This window comes from Anneissia japonica, unplaced genomic scaffold, assembly GCF_011630105.1.
Source record: "Anneissia japonica isolate Jap-2015-1 unplaced genomic scaffold, ASM1163010v1 scaffold288284_len1145801_cov181, whole genome shotgun sequence".
In the NCBI taxonomy this organism is placed as follows: Eukaryota; Metazoa; Echinodermata; class Crinoidea; order Comatulida; family Comatulidae; genus Anneissia; species Anneissia japonica.
Genome location: NW_022712730.1, coordinates 235,570 through 259,411, shown reverse-complemented (window position 1 = coordinate 259,411; position 23,842 = coordinate 235,570). Strand labels below are relative to the sequence as shown.

Below are 23,842 nucleotides of genomic sequence, written 5' to 3'. Positions count from 1 at the left end.
ATTCTGATCGGATTTTCTCTACTGTTCCGTTTTAATTTTAAATAGTTTTGCATTATGTGGCCGTTTGCTGTTTTATGGGTTTTTCCCATTTGCCTTTTAAAATTTATATATATATATATATATATATAAATCATTCATCATCATCCATCATATCAAGATCTATAACAAATCTAATGAGATAATAAAAATAACTTTGGTGATCCCATGAAAAAATCAAACTATTTATTAGATATGAACAGTAAGACATCATGGGGAAACAAGAAATGTACTGGAAATTGAATTGAATTAATATAATATAATAATAAACAAATATTTACAAGGTGCCAATTCAAAGGCACACTTTACCCTTAGAGTTTGTTAATTAAAAAATGTTTTAAAACTTACTTTAAATAAGAGCATAGAATGAAAGGCATGTGGCAAATAATTTTTGTTTTTAGTATTTGGGATGGTAAGCAGATTGCAGAGACAATGATATGGAACCTAAGGAGGGACACGTTTAACAAGATATGATAAGGGGCTAATATGACTATTGATATCATTCATCTCATCTACCTCATTCGCCATTGAGACATGTATACTTGATAAATCATATTACAAGATCCAAGCTAAACAGTATCAAGTAGTTTTGTCCTAATAATATTTTACCTGTGTTACTGTATTTTTCACTCATTCAATTGGTTGACACTATGTTTAAAGCTACACCATCTGTAATTAGCTACAGTATAAGAAAAATGGAAAATAAAAATTTAAATTGACTTCTTTGTCTGAAGTTGCATGTTTTTCCATAAGCATGTGTTTTTCCACAAACGCACATGTTAAACCTTAGCAACAACATCCATGGGCAGGGCTAATTTGGCTCTGCCCACATACCTGTAATTTGCCTATACTATTATGGACGTGATTATGACATCATCTACCCATATGAAAAATATGGAAATGCTCAACATTGTTCATACAGAGCTCAACAGAATATTAGAAAACACTCTTTTTCTAATAGAATCATTAATACCTGGAATAGATTAAATCATATTACAGTGCAAGCTGATACTATCGATTCATTTAAGGGTCTGCTAAATGATGACAGAGCAATGTCCAACAAATTCAGCTAACAATTTTAAAGAAAAGAATAGAATGGAGGGCATTTAAAAGTCTATGGCCTTATCGAGATCTGAAAGGTTCAAGTGAGATTCATGTACAACACTGCAAACAAGAGATCAAGGTATGCTACAACTTAATAAAAAAAAAAGTAGCTTTTATTATTGCCATGGGAGCGTAAAGTAGTGAATCGAACAAGACGCTACATGCTTTACATATGAAATGTCATCTTTACAATTTTAGATGCTGGAGAATGGAGCAGTGGCATTGGTTCTTCCAGTCTTCTTTTTGTCCCTTCGGTTATTTCTCAGTTTTAAATTTTTGTTCTTTCAAGACTTTGCATTTCAAGCACAGAGAGACTGTTGTCCATAATATGCGTTATACAAATAAACACCCATTACCATTAAATGCCAAAAAAAATATTCTTTTAGGATTACTTTATTAAAATATATAAAATGTTCTAATCTCCAAGTCTCAACCATTTGCTTTAAAAAAACATGCTTTGCACAAAGCTGTTCCTTTAAGCTGTCACCATGTTCTAAATCCCAAATATTTTTGGTGGCAACAGACTTAACAAACTGGAGCAAAGCACAAACCATTACCATTTGCCATTCTATATCCTTCTGTCTATAGATTCCATATGGTTCTGTTAAAAGGTTTCATTTCTTTGGTATGTCAGCCCTTGGTGCAAAAGGATCACTCCACACTCGCATGCCTATGAGAAATTAAAATAGTACATAGTTATTCGTGCACACTCGTATTAGTATGCATTGTGGTAAATTCTTGAAATCATTGAGAAGGAGCAACTTAACAGTGGCAGATCCAAGGGGGCCCCATAAATTTATAAAAATTATGTGAAATGTGGAGAAAAAAATTAAAAATTATATTCAAATTTAATTCTGAGAGTGCCATTTCTGGCGATATAGAGGCGCCATAATTATAATGGTCTTACCTCAGCCCCATCTTGGTGGGCTGAAGTGATCTATATCCTCCACCTGTGAAAGTCCTGGATCTGCCACTGAAACAGTATTATGTATCTTTGTAAGATCATGGAGGAAATAATAATTTTTCTTAATATATTTTCTTAATATATTTCCCCCATGGTAAAATAAATTAGTAGCTAACTTTAATATTTCCTCCATGCTTTAATTAAATTAAAAAACGAATAAATATAATATATAAGATATTTATATTATAAGCTATTTAATATTGCTTATTGCTTGTCATCTATTTAGTTCAACAATGTAATTTTTAAATTTCATTCAAAATAAAATTCCTTGTCATAATTTTTAACAAGAATCAAATCAATTCTTAAATACAAAATACGAAGAACTTTATTGCAATCTCTCATTCAAAATTGAAGTTTAACAAAAGGGGAGAAAAAACATTAAGAATGCACTTGTGTTACCAGGGTTTTGAAACTGGCAGAAGCCACTTCCGGAAGATTTAGCTAGGCTAATTATATTTTGCTGTCCATAGATATGCACATCCCCAGTGAGATGATTACAGTAATAAAAACAACAAATATCATGTCTTTGTGGGAGATGTTTGTCTGCGGTAGTGCAGGAGGATCCCTGGTTACCAGTGGCATGGTGAATTATCTTACCTCCTGGTTGTATATCTTCTTGATTTATATCTTTTCTTGCTTCTTTCTGTGTGTTTTCTATATATTTACAGAAATATGTAAAATGTAATTGTTTACATTGACAAGTAGAAGTGTTTGGAATAGTGATAAGGTAATCTGGATTGAATTGAATTTATTTGGTGTAAACAACAAGAAGACTTATTTCCAGTGGGGTATTTCTGTTGGTAGTACAGCAGGAGACATGCCCCTACTCTTTTTCGAAGAGTGTAGTGTNNNGTGTGTGTGGGGGTTATGGGGGGGGGGGGTTTCAAGGGGTTCGGACGGACACCCCTCTGTGAAGAAATGTAACAGAATACAACTGGGTCCTGGCCAAGAAAAGGCATACTAACCTACCTGGCATAGGTTGGAATATCAGACAAACTAGGCTTAGCCCAACTAGTTTTCAATTAAATAATTTATACACACTGTTTTTGGTTCGCCGTCGTAATAATTTATGTACGAAAGTGCGTTCTTCAGGCCTATCGGTTCATCGATCCATGTTGTTGGAATACAATAATATATTGCCTGTCTTTAATTTTTTTCCGCTATGATAGGCTTAAAGAATGAGATAAAATTACCTGACCTTTTTTCAAGAGGGGGAGGGGAGAAACCTTGAATTTTGAAGAACATAAAGGTCATTTAAAGACTAGTCAGAAGTCGGGAAAGCTTATTTCCAGCCATCTAGGAACCAAAATTTTCCCGTACCCCCCTTTCATTTTGGCTTTTTTTTTAAAAAACATTTTGAACCCCCTCTTTTAAATCCTGGATCCACCCCAGACCAGGGAACAATTATAACTCTCCACGGTTCCGGTCGCACACCAGTTTAGCCAACTGAGGTAAGCTTCTCTCTGTATCTGGCTTTAACTTTACAGTCATACGTTCATGTTTAGTGTTAATCCTGTATGTCCTGATCTTATATTCTTCTGTTTGGCTAACCACTAACAATTTTCATAACAAAAAGTCTGTAGTATTTAAAGCAGTAATTAGGCTACTCAATGTCATACTGTATTGGTCCAGCAACGTTGGTCCAGAAAAAATGTTGTTCTTAATTATTTAATTAACTAGATACTTACGCCAGGGCTTTGGGTTAAAATATGGTTGAATTATTATAGGATACAGAGCAACTCCAACTAGGCCAACAAAACAACTGATGATGATTCCATTCCTGTTGCGGAACCCAGATCTTGGCAGCTGAACCATGATTTTCCTGTAGATGAAAAATTCACAACAACTATCAAATACCCAAACAATCATGGCCAACTAGGAGGAGATACAAAATAATGCGTTTTAATGGTTGCAAACCAATGTGTTTTTGTTATAACTTGCCTTTCAATTCATACAACAACCACTAGATCTAAATCATCTTTTTATCCTTCTGCCATTAGGGCACTCGATGATGGTTTGTAGGTTTATTTTAGATCATGTTTTTCTATCTCACTTTTCTCACTAGCTTTGCATGAGCCAACTCAATTTCACTGTATTTCATTATGTTAAATAATGAAATAAAATACTGAATGAATACTGATGACCTAGCTACTACAACAGGTCTAAAGCACAGGTGGCCAAAGTGCGGTCTGCGGTGTTATATCAAAAAATTCACATTGGCCCTCCGACCCATTTTTATGCCAGTCGTGCGCAATTTCAGATTTTTGTACAATTTGAAAATTAGTGCAAGCTCTTCCTTGCACAATTTGCAAACTTTGCAAGGATATCTTGCAGAAATTGAAAACTGTGCAACGATTTCTTTGCACCCTTGCACAGTTCCGAATTTGCAAAATGGGCTAAGAGATTGTTGCAAAGTATTAAAATGTGCAGAAAATTTTGCAATACTGTACAGTTATTTTTAATTGCGCGGAGGATATTCAAATTTGGGCGAAAAATCACCAAGAAAACAGGTGCACGGATTCATATTATTGCCGCATAATTACATTGGTCATACTGTATATTAAATAAGATTTACTCAAAGTCTAATTTTCGCAAAAATCTGCACGGAAATCTGTCCTTATTTTATACAAAATGCGAGGACAGAATTCTCTAGGCCAAATTTTTGGCCTGAGTGAGGACATATTCTCAGCACAGGTCTTTTAGGCCCACTAACATTATGGTTCAGCAGAAGCTCGCCCACCAGTGAGTCTATAGATAGACCACATGAGACTCACGGATAATTTATCACTTGCCAGTTTTACTCCAGCCTTGAGCTAGGCATGGTAACTTACCTTACTTAATCTCAACTCCAACTCCACACTCCAGTCTTATGTTATTGTTAAGGTAAAGGTTAGGATGGAGTACTAAAGTGCATTAGCGCCCGACCTAGCTACTGTAGACTAGGCCAGCACAGCTACGTAGGCCTCCTAGGCCTAGCCCTAAATACTGAACAGGGCTCAGGGAGGCCCTATTACTTAGGCCTAGCTAGCCTACGCCTTAGCTAAAGCCAAAGCTAGTCCTACTCCTATCTAGTAGTAGGCCTAGGCCTAGGCCTAGAAAAAGGCTAGGCCGAAATGATCGGCTACCAATAATATAGCTAGGCTACAGCTATTAGCGTATGCCCTACAGGCTATTGCATAGCAGGCCTAGTAGTAGACATATAAGAAGTAATAACACTACTTACTTTCTTTACAAAATATTGATCTTTATTCACCTTTAAACACGTGAACCATGATTATGATTATAAGATCACACGCACAACTACAAAAACAAACAACGAGAAAGTCTGTCCAATGGCCGAGAGAGGGCGCTATACCTTTTAATTTAAAAACACTTTTTTCGGTTTTCCATAAGATACAAGATCCTCAACGGTGAATGTGGGTCTGTCATTGTTATTGTGCTCAAGTGACGGTTCACATGAAATTCCAGGTTCCAATTCTTTAAATATTTTTACTTAAATACACATAAAATACAATATGTAGGCCTACAGGTTACCGACTTATGGTTAAGAAAAAAAGGTATACCAACAATTGCACACAGCGATTAATTGCTTTTTAATTCTTGCTTCCCTCAGATCGTTCACTATAATACCTACATGCTCAGATTTGCAGTTTTTCCGAAATTTCAGTTTTGGTTATTTTTTTGTTTTATGTACTATATGTACCAATTGAATCGTTATTTCTACAAAAAGCTATATAAAGAATTAATGAATGAGTAAAGAAACTGGCATACAAAGTAGGGTAAACAGTATTTTCAATTAGGCCTATTGTCGGAGCAGTTGCTGAATTAATTTCTTGATCGAAGTTTTGTTATTCTCAGAAACTTTGGAATCTTCTAAAGCTGCTCTCACACATTAGTATACCAGAGCTCCGATTTTACTAGTAATCACTTGAATTGGAACATATAGAGGAAATAGAGAAAGAACAAATGGTCTTCTTTTAGACACCCTGTAGATGTGCCTACAAAATAAAGAGAGAAACCCATATTTTTTCCCATCGTAAGAACTAAAGGATAATATATCCCAGACTATCACTAATAAAACTACGAAATTATTTGGACATTTTGCTGTGAAAAGTCTTCATTTTTAAATTCAACATGCCTATAAAACGAGAGACAATTGATAATTTTACAACCAAATGTCAAACTCATAGTTTTGGCTTTGTGACAGCGTAATACATTGTCATTAACATTAAAAATAGAGGTCTTTGTTTTCTCTTTTCTTTCTTCAGTTTTTGTTTTAAAAATTATTTACCCCACCACCCACCACCACCACAATGATAACAACACTATAAAAATATTATAGGCCTATTGCATAGAAAGTATCCAAGTTATTACCAAGACATAACTTGTTACACTAGAGTAATTTGGTACAGTAAACAGTGTCAAATTATTTTCAATTGAGTAAATCATGTTGATTCTTGCATAGTATGTAATTCAAAAATTAATAGGCCTAATGAATCAATTGTATGAAATAAAATTGAAAGTTATGTAGACTACAGGCCTATATTGTAGAATGGTATACTTTATTTCTTTAGTCAAGTCTAAAAGCTAGGTTCCAGAAGAAAAAAATTCTAAAATCCAAAAAGCGTGCTGACGAAAAGCTTGGATCGGTTACCGAGATAGATTTTTTAATATTTAAAAAATGGTGGGGAAGTTTGTATATCTAGGCCTAATCTGTGTCTCACTTCCAACGGCAACAACAGGTACCTACCGGTATTAGGTTTTAAATAGATTACGGCCTCTTGAAAATCATGTGACCAGTCAGATGGAATCCTTCAGTTTACAGGTAATGTTCACAAATTGTTAGAATATGTACTAGGTACAGTATGCATATTAGTCTATTGTATCCATGTGTTCAATAAATGAAGCAAAAGGCATTACATTCAATTCAAATTTTATTTCCTTCAAGATGCCACCAAATTACCATTACAAATACTACAAAATTCCACCAAAATACAAATATATTGTAAAATACAATAAAAGAGCAGTGTTACAGTAAAATTATATTCACATATACAGTATTCGCTAAAACTACCACACAATATTACCTAAAATTTACAATCATTTACGAAATCATTACATGATTGTCCAAATGTAGGAATGCATATTCTCTGTGTATTAGTGAAGTAATAGATGATATTATCTATTGTTTGTACATCTGTTCATACGAACATTAATGCAGCTTTGAAACGAAAAAAAAAAATATTATATTGAAACTATAGCTTCTTTGATTTCAATTTTACTACAACTGTAGGCCTACTTTATTAGACAGAGCAATTCCACCACAATCACATAACCTTCCTTTGTCACTAAATAATATGTGATTATTTCATTAGATAATGGTATATATCATTTAGGCTGAGCCTAACAGTTCAACTGCCATCTTCGGTGTAACAATGATTACAAGCACTAGGAGTATTTATAGGATTGAACAAATGCAATGAAATGTCATGGTAAATAAGCGAACTTAAGTATATGAAAAAATGCATGAATAAAGATGAAGAAATAGACCAAATGGTAGGCAGAGCATTCATGTTCAAAGGAATTGAACAATGTCGGAGAAGAAATGTATGAATAATGATGAACAAAAGATTCAGAATGACATAATTTAAATTTACATTCTGTAATTGCCTATTAAGTGAGGGCTGCTCCCACTGTATATGGAGTGCCTCTTTGATTTTCCGTTGATAAGGGTATCAGCAAAAACTATTATTATGAAGCAGCCTTCGTTACAAACATCCTTATATTTATGGGAACTATTTAAGTGTTTTAAGATATGCAAATTTTTGCCCATTTTAAAAATTTTGTTAAGAGCAGTAATGAAAATGTTTAGTTCCTAGCTGTTAAGCAACAGGAACCTTTTCAATGACCTTTGGCCTTTGCGTGTGCGACCGTACGTCTGTGATGCTGTCGTCATCAAATCCATCATATATTAAAGCAATACAAAAGAATTTATTATTACCCCCCCCCCCCCCACTCTTTCCAGACAGGAATATCTAGCATCAATGGAACAGTGCATTAATAAGTGCCTATTTTGATTGGACTCAAGGGAATGTACCAAAAATATAACAACTATCACTTTCTAATACATATCATTAAAAATTCCTTAATGTTTCTATCTGAATTAAGAATTAAAAAATATATATACATATGAGCTCTATTTAAAGAAAACTCTTGGGTCTGTTTCGTTTGTATCCTTATGTGTTTCTATTTACATCATTACAAACAGTAGCAGCGCCAAAGTCTGCAATCTGGGGAGGGCAAATGAGGGGGAAAGGTGAAATTTTAGGGTGAAATATGCTGGGGTGGCCCGAAATGGGCATGGATGATCGTCGCTCAAAATGTCTTGAAAGTGGTGCAGTGGTCAATATTGAAAAATATGACAATTTAGGGGTTTCAGAGGCTTATTTAATTGATTTTATAGATAAATAGTCTACTAATAATACTAATAGAAAATATAGACCTATATCATTATTTTTCTCCCTGACAAATTTTGGTTTTTCTTCTTTTTAGGGTGAAAAAATTGGGGGGGGGGTGGGGTTGGGGTTCAAATGAAAATTATCTAAGGGAAAGTGCCCTCCTTGCTGGTTGGTGCAGCCACTGATTACAAATAGAGTAATATTTTACCAGAATAGCTGCATAGAAGCCCGGCCCTCACCTGGATATATTTATGTCACTCCCACAATGCATTGTAAAATATATACACTATATACATCTCTCTAGGGAACATACCACAAATGCAAAAACAATTACTTTATATTATCTGACAATAAAAAGTCCCAAACATTTTTATCTGAATTAAGAATAAAAAACGTATATACATTTGAGCTCTATTTAAGCAAAAGTCCTGGATCTGTTTAGTTTGTTTTCTTAATTCTATTTAATACATCATAGGAACTCTCGCAAAGGTCTGGTTATATTTTAAATTTCACTCCTATACTACAAAATGCATTGTCAACTATTTAGATATACATATTCAGATAGATCTTCCGAGATACATTTTCAATGTCACCTGAGTGTGTAGACCTATATGGAATGTTATAATCATAATATGTACACGTGTATGTACATGAGAAAGTCATGGATCTGTATCGTTTGTATCCTCATTTCTATTTAATACATCATTACAAATAGTGTAATATTTAAGCAGAGGTCTAGTTACATTTATGTCACTCCTATACTACACAATGCATTGTAAAATATTTACATATATACATATTTAAATTAATCTCCCGAGTTACACTTTCAATGTCACCTGAGTGTGTAGACCTACATCACTTGTAAATTTCATGGAATGTTATAATCATAATATGTATGATGCCATTACTCAGTGATCAATATCAATGTGATGCACATTGAAAAACAACCATACGCCACTAAAAAAAAAAAGCAAAAAGGGCGACTATATATAGAACATAATTTGCAAAGGTGAATCCAGAATTTTTCAAACTGGGGACCCTCCATACTGGATCCATCCCTTTATTGATACGGTATTCTTCAAATTTTTGGGCTTATGCAACAATGTATATGACCAATGGATGACTGTCCAAGTGTATTCATAATAATACATGCCTTCATGATGGAAAATAATAATGACTCTCAAAGACTCTTACCACTAAGTAAAAAAAAAACAAAACACATGACCAATTATTATATTAACAAAATATTTGATGCTATATATGTAATATCAGTATTAAACCTTTATTTTGCTACCTGTCCACAATTTTGATTTACTACCTTAAAAAATAGCCAAATCAATGCAGATTAATTTACAAATTCCTTCAAACAACACTTCTATAATTCTACAATTTGATTATGTACATCTTCTGTTTCCAATACCATTCCTATCCTATCTAACTACAGTATATTTCTTATTGTTGCTCTACCAAAATTAAGACTTTCTCAGTTCAAAATCATCGAATCACATAAAATTACAGGTCTCCTCCTACTTTAATTAAAGACAACCTCTAATTAGAAACCACCTTTCTGCATTGATTTCCTATCTTTTTATAATACAATAATCATTTTTCTAATTAGAGACCAAACACCAGGAAAACTGATTGAACAGTGGCGGACCGTCAAGGCAAGCAAGGTATGCAGTGCATACCCTGTCTAAAACAAATTAAAAAAAAAATATAGTAGCACAGTTTTCCCATTTTATTTAGCATTTCTTAGTCAGAATCTTCTATATAAACCTTAATTTTTCGAGTGGATTGCTACAGTTCATTGGAATAGCAAAGTTTTTCAATATTCTAGATATCCTTTGGTATCTAGGATAAGTCACAGTCGGACCTATCGCATTGTACTCTTAGTTGCTTAGAATTTCCACATGGCTGATTTTTTTTAATGAGGCAATCATGTATTCAGTGAGTCAATGGGTGTCAGAGCATACACTACAACGCCTAAATTTGCTACTGTGACAACCATGTGGTGGCGTCAGAACAGCCAATTTAACACTGGAATGGAAGTGGTGCTTCTAAGAGTACGTGCGCATGCTCTTCTTTGCACAAATCGGGACCTCCACTGCCTATCGGGTATTCTATCTATAGGCCTAATCTCAATGAATAAAGTTTAAATAAATTTGCAATACATATGACTGGTATAGAAGGAACTTTGAATTATTATTATTTGAATTGAAATTTGTTAAAATAATAGGAATTCTTTTGAAGAGAAGATACTACAACCATGCCTAATATTAAAAATAACATACATTTTATTTTGACTATAGAACGTAATCTGATTGTATAGTAGTAGGCTTACGAACTATTCCTACTAGCAGGGCCTAGCATCAGTGGCGTAGTGGTCTTGAAATGGAAGGAGCTGATGGGAAGGGAAGTACAACAGTGGCTATAACTGCATTATGCAGTATTGTAAACAGTAGAAGAGCGATTTTGTGTTAGTCTATTTTTAAACATCTAAATATATTATTCGTCTTGCAGGTAGCAAATACGCAATCTTCATACCAACCAGTTCAACCAATGCCCCACTTTCAGTTTTTAACACAAGACCCAATGATGAGTTTGCAATTAGATGAGGTGATTGGAATGGATCAATTTAATCTATTAGACGGTCACCAGAATGAGCAATTATAGTGTGCGTCTTAACTACAGAGGTCCCAATGCTCCCGTGGGTCGCAGGAAACTCCAAAAAAGACAAACTCCCGCACTCACGTAAGCATGCAAAGGTCACATGGAAAACAACCCATTTTCCTCATATATATTTGTTTTTACTACATTGTTATCAATTGTCTCTCAGAAATCGGTTGGATTGGATTGGATTTATTCAGTGTAAACACTAAGGACTGTCTCTTATACACATCTAGATGTGTATAAGAGACAGGACCTACAATGATTAAAATCAGGTGGTTACTATCACTGAAGAGAAGATTTAAGGGTATGTTCACACACACGGCGTAAGGCTGGCATAGTGTACGCCTTTGTGTATGAACTAGGCAGTGGCGTTACGCCACTCACGCCACCTCCGTGGTGTTATTAACGCTACCTGCAGATCCAAGATTAGTTAACGCCACCGAGCTAACGCCAGTGATGCTTGAATGATTTGACCTTATTTCAAGAGATTAACCAATCACGATTGCAATAGATTAGTTACTTTGATCTCTTTCCTGTGCTCTCTATAAATGAAATGGTAAAGGGGTTCTTTTTCTATTGCATTTTACTTAGTTTACAATGTATATAATTTGTTGATTGTGTTTTGTAAGATAATTTAACCTATTCAAACTGTCTATTAAAACCTGCAACACCAACAATTGTTCTACAATGTCAGCTGAAAAATCAGAGTTAAAATTGTTCATTTAAAATACAATAATCATATAAGTTCACTTCAAACAATTCATAGATTTAAAAGTTTTAATTTTACTACAGTTAAGAACCCGTACATTATTTAAAACTAAAAACTATTCCCCCATAGGACTATATTACTACAAGTTTAACACCAGCGTTAATATAGCGAACGCCGTTTGTGTGAACACTTTGGATTTTAATCCGTGGATTTGCTTACGCCAGCGTAAGCTACGCCAGTCTTACGCTGTATGTGTGAACATACCCTTAGTGAATGTTCATCAAGAGTATGAAAATAATCAGCACTATAAAAACATTTTATAACAGTCGATCTTTAAGTAAATGAAGATGGCTGACATATTAAAACAGTGAGGAATACCTAATAATGTTTAAATACAGTGTTCTCTTGTTGCCACTTTATCAGTCTGAGATTGTGCCTACCTTTTGTTTCAGAAGAACCTCTACTGTGCTTGTAACCAATGTCTACAGAAGATAAAAACAAATACAAAGTAAAAACAAATATTTAATTATTTCCGAATTAAATAATTGTTGAAATGGCATGAATGTCGTATCCGAATTATTGTTAGAATCGATCCATGTGACAGAAGCATTTTTCCCAAGATAAAGAAACCAAGTTTTCTTTTCAATATATTTTAACTGTTGAAAAATATAAGCAAAGTAATTTTATTAAGAAATTGATTATAAACACTTTTTTATTGAGGCTGGATAATATAGCAACACAAATTTCTCTCATCAGAAATACCAATATATTGGATTGGATTTATTCAGTGTAAACACTAAGGATAGCCCACGAAAGTCTAGAAGAAGACTTATTTTCAGTGGGGTCCTTCTAGTGCACATGGGCCATAAATGCACATGGGACCAACGGCTTAAACGTCTCATCCGAAAGACGGTGCGCTATTGTAACTTGTATTTCAGCCCTCTAGCTAAAACACAAGGAGAGGCAGCGATGGGAATTGAACCAGGGACCTAGAAATTTCCATGGTTCAGCACACACAGTGGCTACCAACAGTTTAGCCGACTCAGCTAAGCTCCTCTCCCACCGTAGATTGTTAAAACTGACGTTTAAATTTGAAACACATTTAATTACATTGAATATAATGAAGCGGGAACCTTAAGTTGCCTATATCAGAGACAGTGGCAGCGCCAGCGGGGGACAGGGGCTTAAGTCCTCCACCGGACACGTCAAGCCCCCTGCCGGAGAGAGCTCGTCGGGCAGTTAGACCATTAAACATATGAAAATAGGCCCACACCAAGCCAACACATGTCTGTCACCGTCTGAGAGTGCCATTTGCGGCCACCCAGATGTTGCTATTCATTAAAAATATCTCATTTGATGATTTCAGATGGGGTCCACAGTACAGTAGCCACATATTTAAAATATTTAAAGAATACAAACTGTAAAAAATGTGCTGAAAAAAGCCATTAAGAGTAATCAAGCCCCACACTTAGCATTGCTTGAATATAGAAATACACTCATTGATCAGAATTTGGGTTTCCCCAAGTCAATTATTAATGAATAGGAGAACGAAAATTCTTCTTCCCATTAAGAGCAATTTGCTTGTGACTAAAATAATGACAAATGTAAAACAACAGTTACTCAAAAGACAAAAAGCTCAGAAATCATACTATGATAGAAAAACGAGCGAGTTACCAGAATTTGAAGTAGGTAACAATGTCAGACAAAGAGATGGTCCATGGGGAAAAGCTATTGTAATACAAAAAGTACCCGAACCTAGGTCATACATAGTTAAGACTCCTACTGGAGAACTAAGGAGAAATAGAAAACACCTGATAAAACTCAGTGATAACTTGGATGTGGAAAGGCCAACTTAATAAAACAAAGCAAAAGGTAAAGAATCTAATGGAAAAAGAAGATTCACTAATTAAACAAACAAAACATGGAATCATTAGAACTCCAAAAAGATATACTGATCAAAACAATAAAGGTTGAGTACTGTAAGGTCATGTAGTTTTTGTACCTTTAAGCTGAAGGAGGAGGATGTGAAGTATTGTTATGAAGTATTTGCATTTGGTCATGGCGCCATCTACAGTTGGTTTTGAATAAAACAGTTTGTTACACAAGATGGTTGTTGATTGACGTACTCATTTCAAAGGCCTAACCTAGACAGACAGCGCCTGATTTTCGCCGAGGTTCGCGATCTGAAATTTTTTTAAAGCAGGTTATGACCAGTGTATAAGCCGCATCCCTAATTTCGGGTGAAAAATCGCTTATAAAATTTGCGGCTTATATATCGGAATAATTTATATGTAGTTTTGACAGCCAGGCCTTGCTGAAGACTGAGCGGGTATTTCTAGGCAAATAATTGTATCGCATTTTATTGTGATGCATTTGTGGAAGTGTTTCGCAATTAGTTTAAAACGCGTCGCGTTTTACGATGAGACACTGTGTAAATCGAACGCTGTTCCACGTAGTTGAACTTGCCTAAGTTGAATCTAAAATGCCACTGAAAAATTGTTCGACTTAGATAAAATTTGACTTACAGATTGTTAATTAATGAAAAACACAACAGTTTGGCATGTAAAATAAGTTCGACTTAGAAATTATTTGAGTTAGGCAAGGTCGATTTAGACAAGTTTAACTGTTTTAACACCTTCTGCAAGTCCCTTTGCTTGAAAATAAATGTAAAACATATGGTCAACGTTTCTTTTCTGTTGAGGTCTTTCTTTTTTGGAATCCATTACCCATTTCTGTAAGACAGTCCACAAATTTACTTTCATTCCAAAAAAATCTCAAAACTTCCTTATCTTTAGTTTGGTTTATTCTTTACTTGGTCATCTCTAATAATTTTTGATTATCATACTTATTTAATGCAAATATATTCAAATTTGCATGGTTACATTTCAGCCTGCCAAAAAAAAAAAATGATTTAATTCATTGAATATGCTGATTTTAGTTTTTAAAAGTTTGTGTAGACATTTGACTTTTTTTTTTTCTCTAACTGCTGCATCAGTCTGTGAATGTAATGTTCTTTTTGCTGTGATGAAATAAAAAAAAAAATTAATTTAATGTAACAACACATGTTTAAACTAACCTTGAAATGATCCACTTGTAGATGCTCCCTGGGGAGCTCGGCCTTTCATAAGAAACAATTTTTTTTCTGTATCTGCTGCATAAGTCCATGAACCTAATGTTCTTTCTTCTGTGATGAAATAAAAAAAAAAAATTAATTTAATGTAACAACACATGTTTAAACTAACCTTGAACTGATCCACTTGTAGATGCTCCCTGGGAAGCTCGGCCTTTAATAAGAAACAATTGTTAAAATGGAAAAATTATTTAATTATAGAATAAAAAAACTGTTGAAATATATAAAACCCAACCGTTGCATAAAAGAAGAAAGTATTTTTTTCGCACCTCACCTTTAGGCAGCTACAATCAAGAGGAAACAGTTATTAAGAATCTGTAGATAGCGGTAGCTTTTACTACAAAAGGAATGGGAATTCCCAACTAATCAATGTGCAAGCGCAGTTACCAAAGAACGTCCATGAAATATGTATAAAAACGCAGTGAGCATGTGCTTGGAAATGCTAGACAGCCAGTGAGTATGTGCACTGAATAAGTGACGTTGAGCCATGTCGAGCATTCGCAGTTACCAAAAAGGGTCATTCCGTGTCAACTCAACTAATGGGATGGCTGGGTACCGTCTCAGATTTTCTTGAAACTCAGATATAATGTGCACCAACGTGTGTGAAGAACAAACCCAAAATTTGACTTGCCAATTCCAAGTCGTTTAGAAGTTACAGCCATTTGAAATTTTAGGGTCATACCCCTTTTTAGCAATCAATTATGACATATTTGTAAAGTTGCATTTTCAATTAGCCATATCTTCAAATAGAATAAAGATAATTAACTGAAAATTGATATCTAGACTAACTTTTGGCTGTAGAACAGGAATATGACATGACTTTTGGTATACCGGACCCCGTTAGGAAAATGTTGTTTCGTAAATACCCTAACTTATTTGGTTGCGTAATTCTTTTATACATCTGTTACATCCTTGCCTAGTTTTAATTAACTTCTTTATATAATTATATAATATAATATTTTGTAGTTAGCATTTTTATGACCTTAAGTTTTACTCAACATTTTCTAGGAAAGTACTGTTTCCTTATTTTAATTTGTTTTACTTTGTAAAGCTCATAAATATTATTATCCTACAGTATGCTATTATCCTATGGTCAGTATTTAATTAACACAAGGTAAATGAACTGAGCTTGGAATCTCTAAGACTTGAATGTGGTTTCGCATCCTGGACATTTACTTTCAGTTGGTCCAAACCACTTATTTATTACCTTAATTATGTATATATATGTTTATCAGACACTTTACTGTAGCTTTTAATTGGTGGATTAGTTTGCTAAACTTGTTGGAATTGGTGCCCTGATTGGATGAGACCCTTAATATGCAAAGTGTTACACCCATCTTAAATGATCTTACTACCCTAAGTAATTCAGTTGTAATTTGGGATCCAGTGCAGACAACTCAAGACATCTTTATTGCCTGGAACCCTGTTATTTTGTCCGGCTTCAGTTCCTCTCTGATCTGTAAGTAAAGTACTTAAGTTGCTGCTTAAGGTTCTAGCCACCACCATCCTATAAGCTCATTTATATGTTTAGTTTCTATCTTTGTTTAATTACCGTATTAAAATGGCATTGTAAATAAATTATATATATTTTGTAAATACACAAAAGTTGGATCTCTTCTCTGTTTAGTATTCTGAGCCGTAACGTAACAGAAAGTGGGGGCTCGTCCGGGAACAGAACATTTTTAATTGGCTCATGAATTAACCATTTGGTTTATGTTCTTTCCATTTTGAATATTTTTTTAAATTTTCAAATAAGCATCATGGCTTTTGTGTTGGCAGAGTTTACTGAATCGCCTTCTCTGGACATTCTTGAAAAATGTAGAAAATTAGACCTTCTTGAAATAATTAATTATTATAACTTAGTTGAGGATCCGAAGTTGCGCAAAGCACAGCTACGGAATATATTTATCGAGTCCCTTGTGGATAACGATATTTTTGAAGAGGAGGCTCTTCAACGTTTAGAGGAAATAGGTGGGCCACCATCCCTAGAGTTAGAATTACAAAAAATGAAGTTACAATTACAGGCTAGGGATCTAGAGCTAAGTGCTGAAAAGGAAAAGCTTAAAATGGAGTTAGATCTCCACCTTAAAATTAAGGAAATGGAACTTAAATCTAGGGACAAAGCAGAGCCCAAGTTTGATGTTAGTAAAAATATTCGTTTAGTTCCACCCTTTAAAGAATTTGAAGTCGACAAATATTTTCAGCATTTTGAAAAAATTGGTCAGTCCATAGGATGGCCAAAAGATAAATATACACTTCTCCTACAAAGTGTATTGACTGGAAAAGCTCGTGATATTTATTCCTCTTTAAATACAACCGAAATTAGTGACTACGATATTGTTAAAAAAGCAATCTTAAAGGCATATGAGCTTGTTCCAGAAGCCTATCGGCAGAAATTCCGCAGTGACCGCATTAGTGGTAATCAGACCTACGTGGAATTTGCGCGCGAACAGGAAAATCTGTTCGATCGCTGGTGCACCTCAGAAGAAATTAACAAAGATTATAAATTACTTAGGGAATTGACCCTTGTCAAACAATTTAAACAGTGTGTGCATCCAGCGATTAAAACGCATTTAGATGAAAAGGCCAAAACCCTAAAGGATGCAGCCATTTTGTCAGATGACTATGTCTTAACCCACAAAGGGACTTTTACACAAGGTAAGCCCTTTTCGTCTACACCTTCTTCTGGTAGTAAGGTGGGGGCTGGCCCCAACCCCTCAAAACCAACTGGTAAAGGGTCAGGGGACCAAAAACCTGTATTGACTGGGGATAAAAAGGCAAGTTTGCGATGTAACTATTTGTAAAAAAGTAGGGCATGTTATGTCGGAATGTTATTCGCTAAAACGTAAAGAAGCGAATACTAAGCCTGAGTCAAAACCGACTGGCTTTATTGGTAATCCATTGGGGGAACCAATTTTGAAAACTGACAAAATTAATGTCATTAATGAGGATAATACCCTCTTAAGCCCTAAAATGAGTGAGTATTCACCATTTATTTCACATAGTTCTGTTTCCAATCAGATCAAGGGTCCAATTTTATGTCTGGAATTTTCCAGCAGGTTATGTATGAACTAAACATTTATCAAATTAAGTCAAGCGCTTATCATGGAGCTATGGAGCTAGCTAAGAAAAACATAGTAAATGCCCAGGATAAAATGAAAACTTATTACGATAGCAAGGCTAGAGATAGGAGTTTTCAGCCGGGAGATAAAGTCTTAGTATTGTTGCCTGTACCTAAGGAGCCCTTGAAAGCTCAATTTTTAGGTCCATATAGGGTTAGTAAGAAACTAAATGACGTTAATTACATAATTGAAACCCCAGAGAGGCGACGTAAAAGTAGACTTTGCCACTTAAACATTTTGAAATTATATAAAGAATGAGATGAGACAAAGTCTCCTCGCCCTACTGCTCCAATTGTTTCTACCATTTTAACTAATACCCCTAATGACAGAATTATTGATGATATTGATTATAATGATAAATATGGTGGTGCTAAGGAACCTAGTGGCAATTGCGGTGCAAAACTTGAAAACTCAGATGTGCTGGTCAATTTGGACATTAAACTAATGCACTTGAGTGATACAGAAAAATCTGAATTGCAAAGCTTGATAATGGACTGATTGTTTATTCCCTGATGTTCCAGGGAACTGGTGTTTTCCACGATGTTGAGATTTTTGAAAATATCTCGCCAATAAAGCAACACCCATATCGTTCTAATCCATTGAAGGAGGAACTTGTGCAAAAAGAAGTGGATTACATGTTAAAGAATGGCATTATTGAACCCAGTACGAGCGAATGGTCATCGCCCTGCCTTCTAGTGCCTAAAGCTGATAAACAATCATTCAGATTTTGTACAGACTATAGAAAAGTCAACCAGGTCACAAAAACTGACTCTTATCCTTTACCGAGAATAGAAGATTGTATAGACAAAGTCGGCAGATCCAAGTATGTGAGCACACTGGATCTTTTGAAAGAATATTGGCAGATACCCCTCACCCAGCGTGCCAAGGAAATATCTGCATTCGTCACTAATAGCGGCCTGTACCAGTACCGACGTATGCCATTCGGAATGAAAAACGCTCAGCCACGATTTCAACGACTTATAAACGAAATAATTAGAGATATCCATGGATGTGATGCCTAAATCGATGACATCATAATCTATACTAACACCTGGCAAGACCATTTGCGCATAATACGAAAGCTATTTGAGCGGTTGCGTGAGAGAAACATTACTGTTAATTTAGTGAAATGCGAGTTTGGACATGGAACTGTAATCTTCCTTGGTCATGTAGTTGGAAGTGGAACTGTAAAACCTGTAGATGCTAAAATTGAAGCAATCAATAGCTTCATGGTCCCAGAAAACAAGAAACAACTTATGAGATTTCTGGGCATGGCGGGTTACTACCGAAAATTTTGTGAGAACTTTTCAACGATTGCTGCGCCTCTAACCAACCTTCTGACAAAGAGGGCTAAATTTGATTGGACCACGGACTGCGATGTAGCATTTGAACAAATCAAAGGACTACTCATGAATAGTCCCGTACTGAGCGCTCCAAATTTTGAAAAGCAATTTAAACTTTTTGTGGACGCAAGCGACTTGGGAGCAGGTGCCGTATTAATGCAAGCAGGAGATGACGGAATTGATCACCCATTGTGCTATTATTCGAAGAAATTTAATAAGCATCAAAGAAACTACTCAACAACTGAACAAGAGTACCTAGCAATGGTACTGGCACTTAATCACTTTGATGTGCTTCAGTTCCTCTCTGATCTGTAAGTAAAGTACTTAAGTTGCTGCTTAAAGGTTCTAGCCTCCACCATCCTCTAAGCTCATTTATATGTTTAGTTTCTATCTTTGTTTAATTACCGTATTATAATGGCATTGTAAATAAATTATATATATTTTGTAAATACACAAAAGTTGTGATCTCTTCTCTGTTTAGTTATTCTGAGCCGTAACGTAACACATCGATATATAGTCGCACAATGTTATTGCGCAGTTCTTGCACTTGGGCCATTTTTGAGGCAAAATATCTTACTAATTTAACAATGCATCCCTTTAACAGACTGAAATCAGCACAAAAAGTTGTCCTAGAATGGAAGGGTTTCATGGCTGTCTAAACAGTACATGGATAATATCATGCTCAATTTTAATCAATAGTAACACAATTTTATTGCACAATTCTTGCACTTGGGCCATTTTTGGGGCAAAATATCTTACTAATTAAACAATTTATCCCTTTAACAGACTGCATAACTGAAATCAACACAAAAAGTTGTCCTAGAATGAAAAGTTTCATGGCTCTAGACAGTACACTGATAATATTATTTGGATTTGAAATCAATACTAACACAATTTTATTAATTTTATTGTGCAATTCTTGCACTTGGGTCATTTTTAGGGGGACAATTATCTTACTAATTAAACACTGTATCCCTTAACGAACTGCATGCCTGAAATATCCACATAAAGCTGTTTTAGAATTATAAGTTTCAAGAGCCTAGGCAGATTGTTTTTAATATTATTGTTATTCAAAAATTAATTTTGTCATATTTATGCACTGATATTGTCACAAATTGAAAAATATACCCCTTTTAAAATTGCTTTTTAAACATGAAGGGATAAAGACACCAAACTGATATTTGGAACATATGATCATTGTATATGAATTAATTCATGGTTCGAGTTTTAACGACAAGGGTACTTGCCCACAGGGTCAAAGGTCACAATGAAAATTTTTTATGTATTTTTTGTTCTGAATGACTTTTTGACCTACGATTACCCCCTAAAATGATAAGTGAAAAATCAGAAATTTTTTGTGGTAAGACATTTTCAACTACATATTAATAATTTGTTGCATAAGACCCATTTAATAACTGATTTGGCTATTTTAATGGAGTCTAACAATGGAAGAAAAATTACGCAACCAAATAAGTTAGGGTCTTTACGAACCAATATTTCGTAATGGGGTCCGGTATACCAAAAGTCATGTCATATTCCTGTCCTAAAGCCAAAAGATAGTCTAGATATAAATTTTCAGTTAAGTATCTTTGTTCTATTTGAAGATATGGCTAATTGAAAATGCAACTTTACAAATATGTCATAATTGAGAGCTAGAACGACCCTAAAATTTCAAATGGCTGTAACTTCTAAACGACTTGGAATTGGCAAGTCAAATTTTGGGTTCATTCGTCAGACATATTGGTGCACATTATATCCGAGTTTCAAGAAAATCTGAGATGGTAAACAGCCATGATTTTCAGAAAATTTGTTGAGTTGGCACGGAATGACCCAAAAGACATCTCAGGAACCAAACAGCGTCTGAGAAGAGGGTATGAAGTAGAAATGGGAAAAATTTAACTTTTTTATGCAACAATCAAGCTAAGGCAATCATGCATGGCTATGAAAATTGAAAATAATGACAATTTCAGTCAAAAAGCCTTGGCTATCAAAGGACTACAGTGCATTATATCTGCTGTATCGTTATAATTATACATACGTATATACATTTACAATCCTCCCCGTGGCTGTTACCTTGTCGTGGTGGGGAGGCAAGCTTGCATCAAGGAACCGAGAGGCTATGCCGGACACGGCCACCGAAACCGGACAGGCTCTCAGGGAGGTGCCAGACAAAATTCAGCCAAGCAGAAGGAAAACCACTTAGAAAACCCTTGTTCCTCCAGGTTGGAGGTTGTGCAGAGGATTAGTAATCCACTCACGGAAAAATAACTTACTACAGAAACCAGTAGATCATTAAACAAAACTTCAACCCAAGAAGCAACCTGCGAGATTCCTGAAGATCCCATACTACACTGGATTTCAGATCTCAGTATGATGTCGAGGGGTGAAAGCCTTTCTCAGGAAGCCTCTAGATTGATGAACTTGGGCACCAGAAGGAAAAAGACACCGAGGAAGGCCCAAAACCACTTGGCGGTGGACTGCAGAGATGGAAAGAAGAAAGCTAGGCTTCAACAACTGGAAAGAAACCGCAGTTGTGGCAAAAGACCGGAAGAAGTGGAAGGATTTACGAGGCCTCAATCTCCAAATGAGAAGCGAGCGGTAAGGTAAGGTAACACAATGAGGCTAGGCCTCCCTGGCTAGCTACTAATAATAGCCAAGTAGTAGAGAAAAGCCTAGGCTAAGTCGCATTGTCTCGAAAAAAGGTAGAGTGCTGTACGCTTAAAAAGGATAGCGTACATATGCTCTTCGTTGTAGGCCTAGCTAGTGGTTGGGGAGGGGGGCACTAGCTAATATGAAGCTAAAGCATAACAATTGGCTATGATGGAATTTAACTTGTCCAACCCAGCCTGCAGAATAAAAAAAAAAAATATATATTTTTAAAAATTGAATACAAATAAATAATATAAAATATTTAAAAATATCAATAATAATAATAATAATAATGGTAAGAACACAAGCTAAAGAAAGTCTATAGTTTAGGCCTCCATCAAATTATATATTACACTTTCTACATTTCTAATGTGGAATACTGTTTAGTATGTTATTTAAAAAAAAATTATTTTAATCCTGTGACAGCAGTGTAAATAACTTTGTAGCTATTGTTACACCAGTCGTAAAATGATTCTACCTGTAGGCTATTATTTTTATCGTTGTGGCTAAGCTTACGCCAAAGTTATTAAAATCCCAACAAACTGATTGGTCGACTTGGCTTTACCATAACTGTAAAACTAACTCTCGTTATCTTAATGCACTACATCTTTGCGTAAGCATAGCCACTTCGTATTTCTATTTTTATGCATCATATCATGAAAGAAATGCATTTAAGATGGTATAGGTCATTGTCAAGTATACATTAATTTATTAAGTTTGGAAATACAAGCCAGTCACAAGTTAAAGATGTTGCAGAATTTTTTTATAGGAAATATTTCTTCTTTATCAGGTTTTATAGTTTAATTTGAGAATACATTTTAAAGATTTTGTTGACTTTGATTTTCAATAATTTGTGGAAATTATAGATTAATTGTAGATTGAAAATATGTGAATATGTAAAATGGTTGACATATAATCTGTTCATATTTCAAACAATGAGGAATACCTTCTGTTAGTACTTTACAAGCCAAAGTGATATTCATGTCTTTCAAGGAATCAATGAAAGGCTCCATATTACTTTCATTGATTATCTCTCTGTTTTCTAGATCACTGATCATACTCCAGCTGTCGGTATACCTCTTAGCAGTGAAATTATATGATGCATCGAGATGCCTCACATTGCCTCTGGTCAGTAGCATACCAAATTTCATTAGCTTTTGTCTGTGGGATGTAAATGTTTTTGAAATGGATCCTTCCTTAACTTCCGGGAATGATGGCAGTCTTCTTTTAATCACCCGTTGAAGAGCAAACTGATTAGTTACTCTAATAGTATCACAGATGAGTCCAAGATTCAGTTGACCTTGAGCATGTAATGTACTCAGCAATTCCATCGTCTCGTTTGCACTTGATAAAATCCTCATATTCACCATATCTCTGAACAAAACTTTCAGCATACCAAGACTCTCACGGCTGTCATACCATCGTGAGACAATATCTTTAAGCACATTTAACTCCTCATCTGACAATGATATAAAATAATTAGACATTTAAGAATAATGTAAAACATCCAATTGTACATAGAAAATAGGGTTATCACTTAGAGACAATCATTGTACAATATACCTTCACCACATCTACCTACAGAGTGTAAAGATGGTAGATTCAAAATATCTGTAAATATCTGAATGGAACAAAAGCATATGTCTGCAATTTTAAG

The 23,842-nt window shown here is 34.9% G+C and overlaps 2 protein-coding genes across 4 annotated transcripts in view; both read right to left on the bottom strand.

Annotated features, from left to right (window-relative positions):
• Positions 1-192: 192 nt before the first annotated feature.
• On the bottom strand, positions 193-5,432 carry LOC117108169 (small integral membrane protein 20-like). Of its 3 annotated transcripts, none has more exons than XR_004445339.1 (4): positions 4,936-4,958; positions 3,793-3,926; positions 2,702-2,758; positions 193-1,810 (listed from the first exon to the last, which is right to left on the bottom strand). XR_004445339.1 is itself a non-coding variant. In XM_033250127.1 (4 exons), exons 2-4 carry the CDS (start codon positions 3,917-3,919, stop codon positions 1,755-1,757), a joined length of 240 nt encoding a protein of 79 aa, XP_033106018.1. In that variant the 5' UTR covers positions 3,920-3,926; positions 5,328-5,432; the 3' UTR covers positions 1,518-1,754. The 3 variants fall into 3 exon arrangements, 2 of the variants coding, with proteins under 2 accessions (XP_033106019.1, XP_033106018.1); XM_033250127.1 differs by lacking the exon at positions 4,936-4,958 and adding an exon at positions 5,328-5,432 and having other exon boundaries at positions 1,518-1,810; XM_033250128.1 differs by lacking the exon at positions 4,936-4,958.
• Positions 5,433-11,871: 6,439 nt separating this feature from the next.
• LOC117108139 overlaps positions 11,872-23,842 on the bottom strand; it is an 18,192-nt gene continuing 6,221 nt past the window's right edge. Inside the window, exons 3-4 of the mRNA XM_033250092.1 lie at positions 12,382-12,423; positions 11,872-11,894 (exon numbers count right to left, since the gene is read on the bottom strand). Of these exons, the coding sequence (XP_033105983.1) occupies positions 11,872-11,894; positions 12,382-12,423 (65 nt within the window). The remainder of the gene's footprint in view (positions 11,895-12,381; positions 12,424-23,842) is intronic.

What these genes read in the sequence shown, in the direction of transcription:
- LOC117108169 (XM_033250127.1), bottom strand. Translation starts at nt 3,919, where the DNA reads ATGGTTCAGCTGCCAAGATCTGGGTTCCGCAACAGGAATGGAATCATC. An exon ending in TTTTAACCCAAAGCCCTGGC is followed by an intron (nt 2,759 to 3,792) that starts GTAAGTATCTAG and finishes GTAAATATATAG; the next exon opens with AAAACACACAGAAAGAAGCA. An exon ending in AGAAGATATACAACCAGGAG is followed by an intron (nt 1,811 to 2,701) that starts GTAAGATAATTC and finishes AATTTCTCATAG; the next exon opens with GCATGCGAGTGTGGAGTGAT.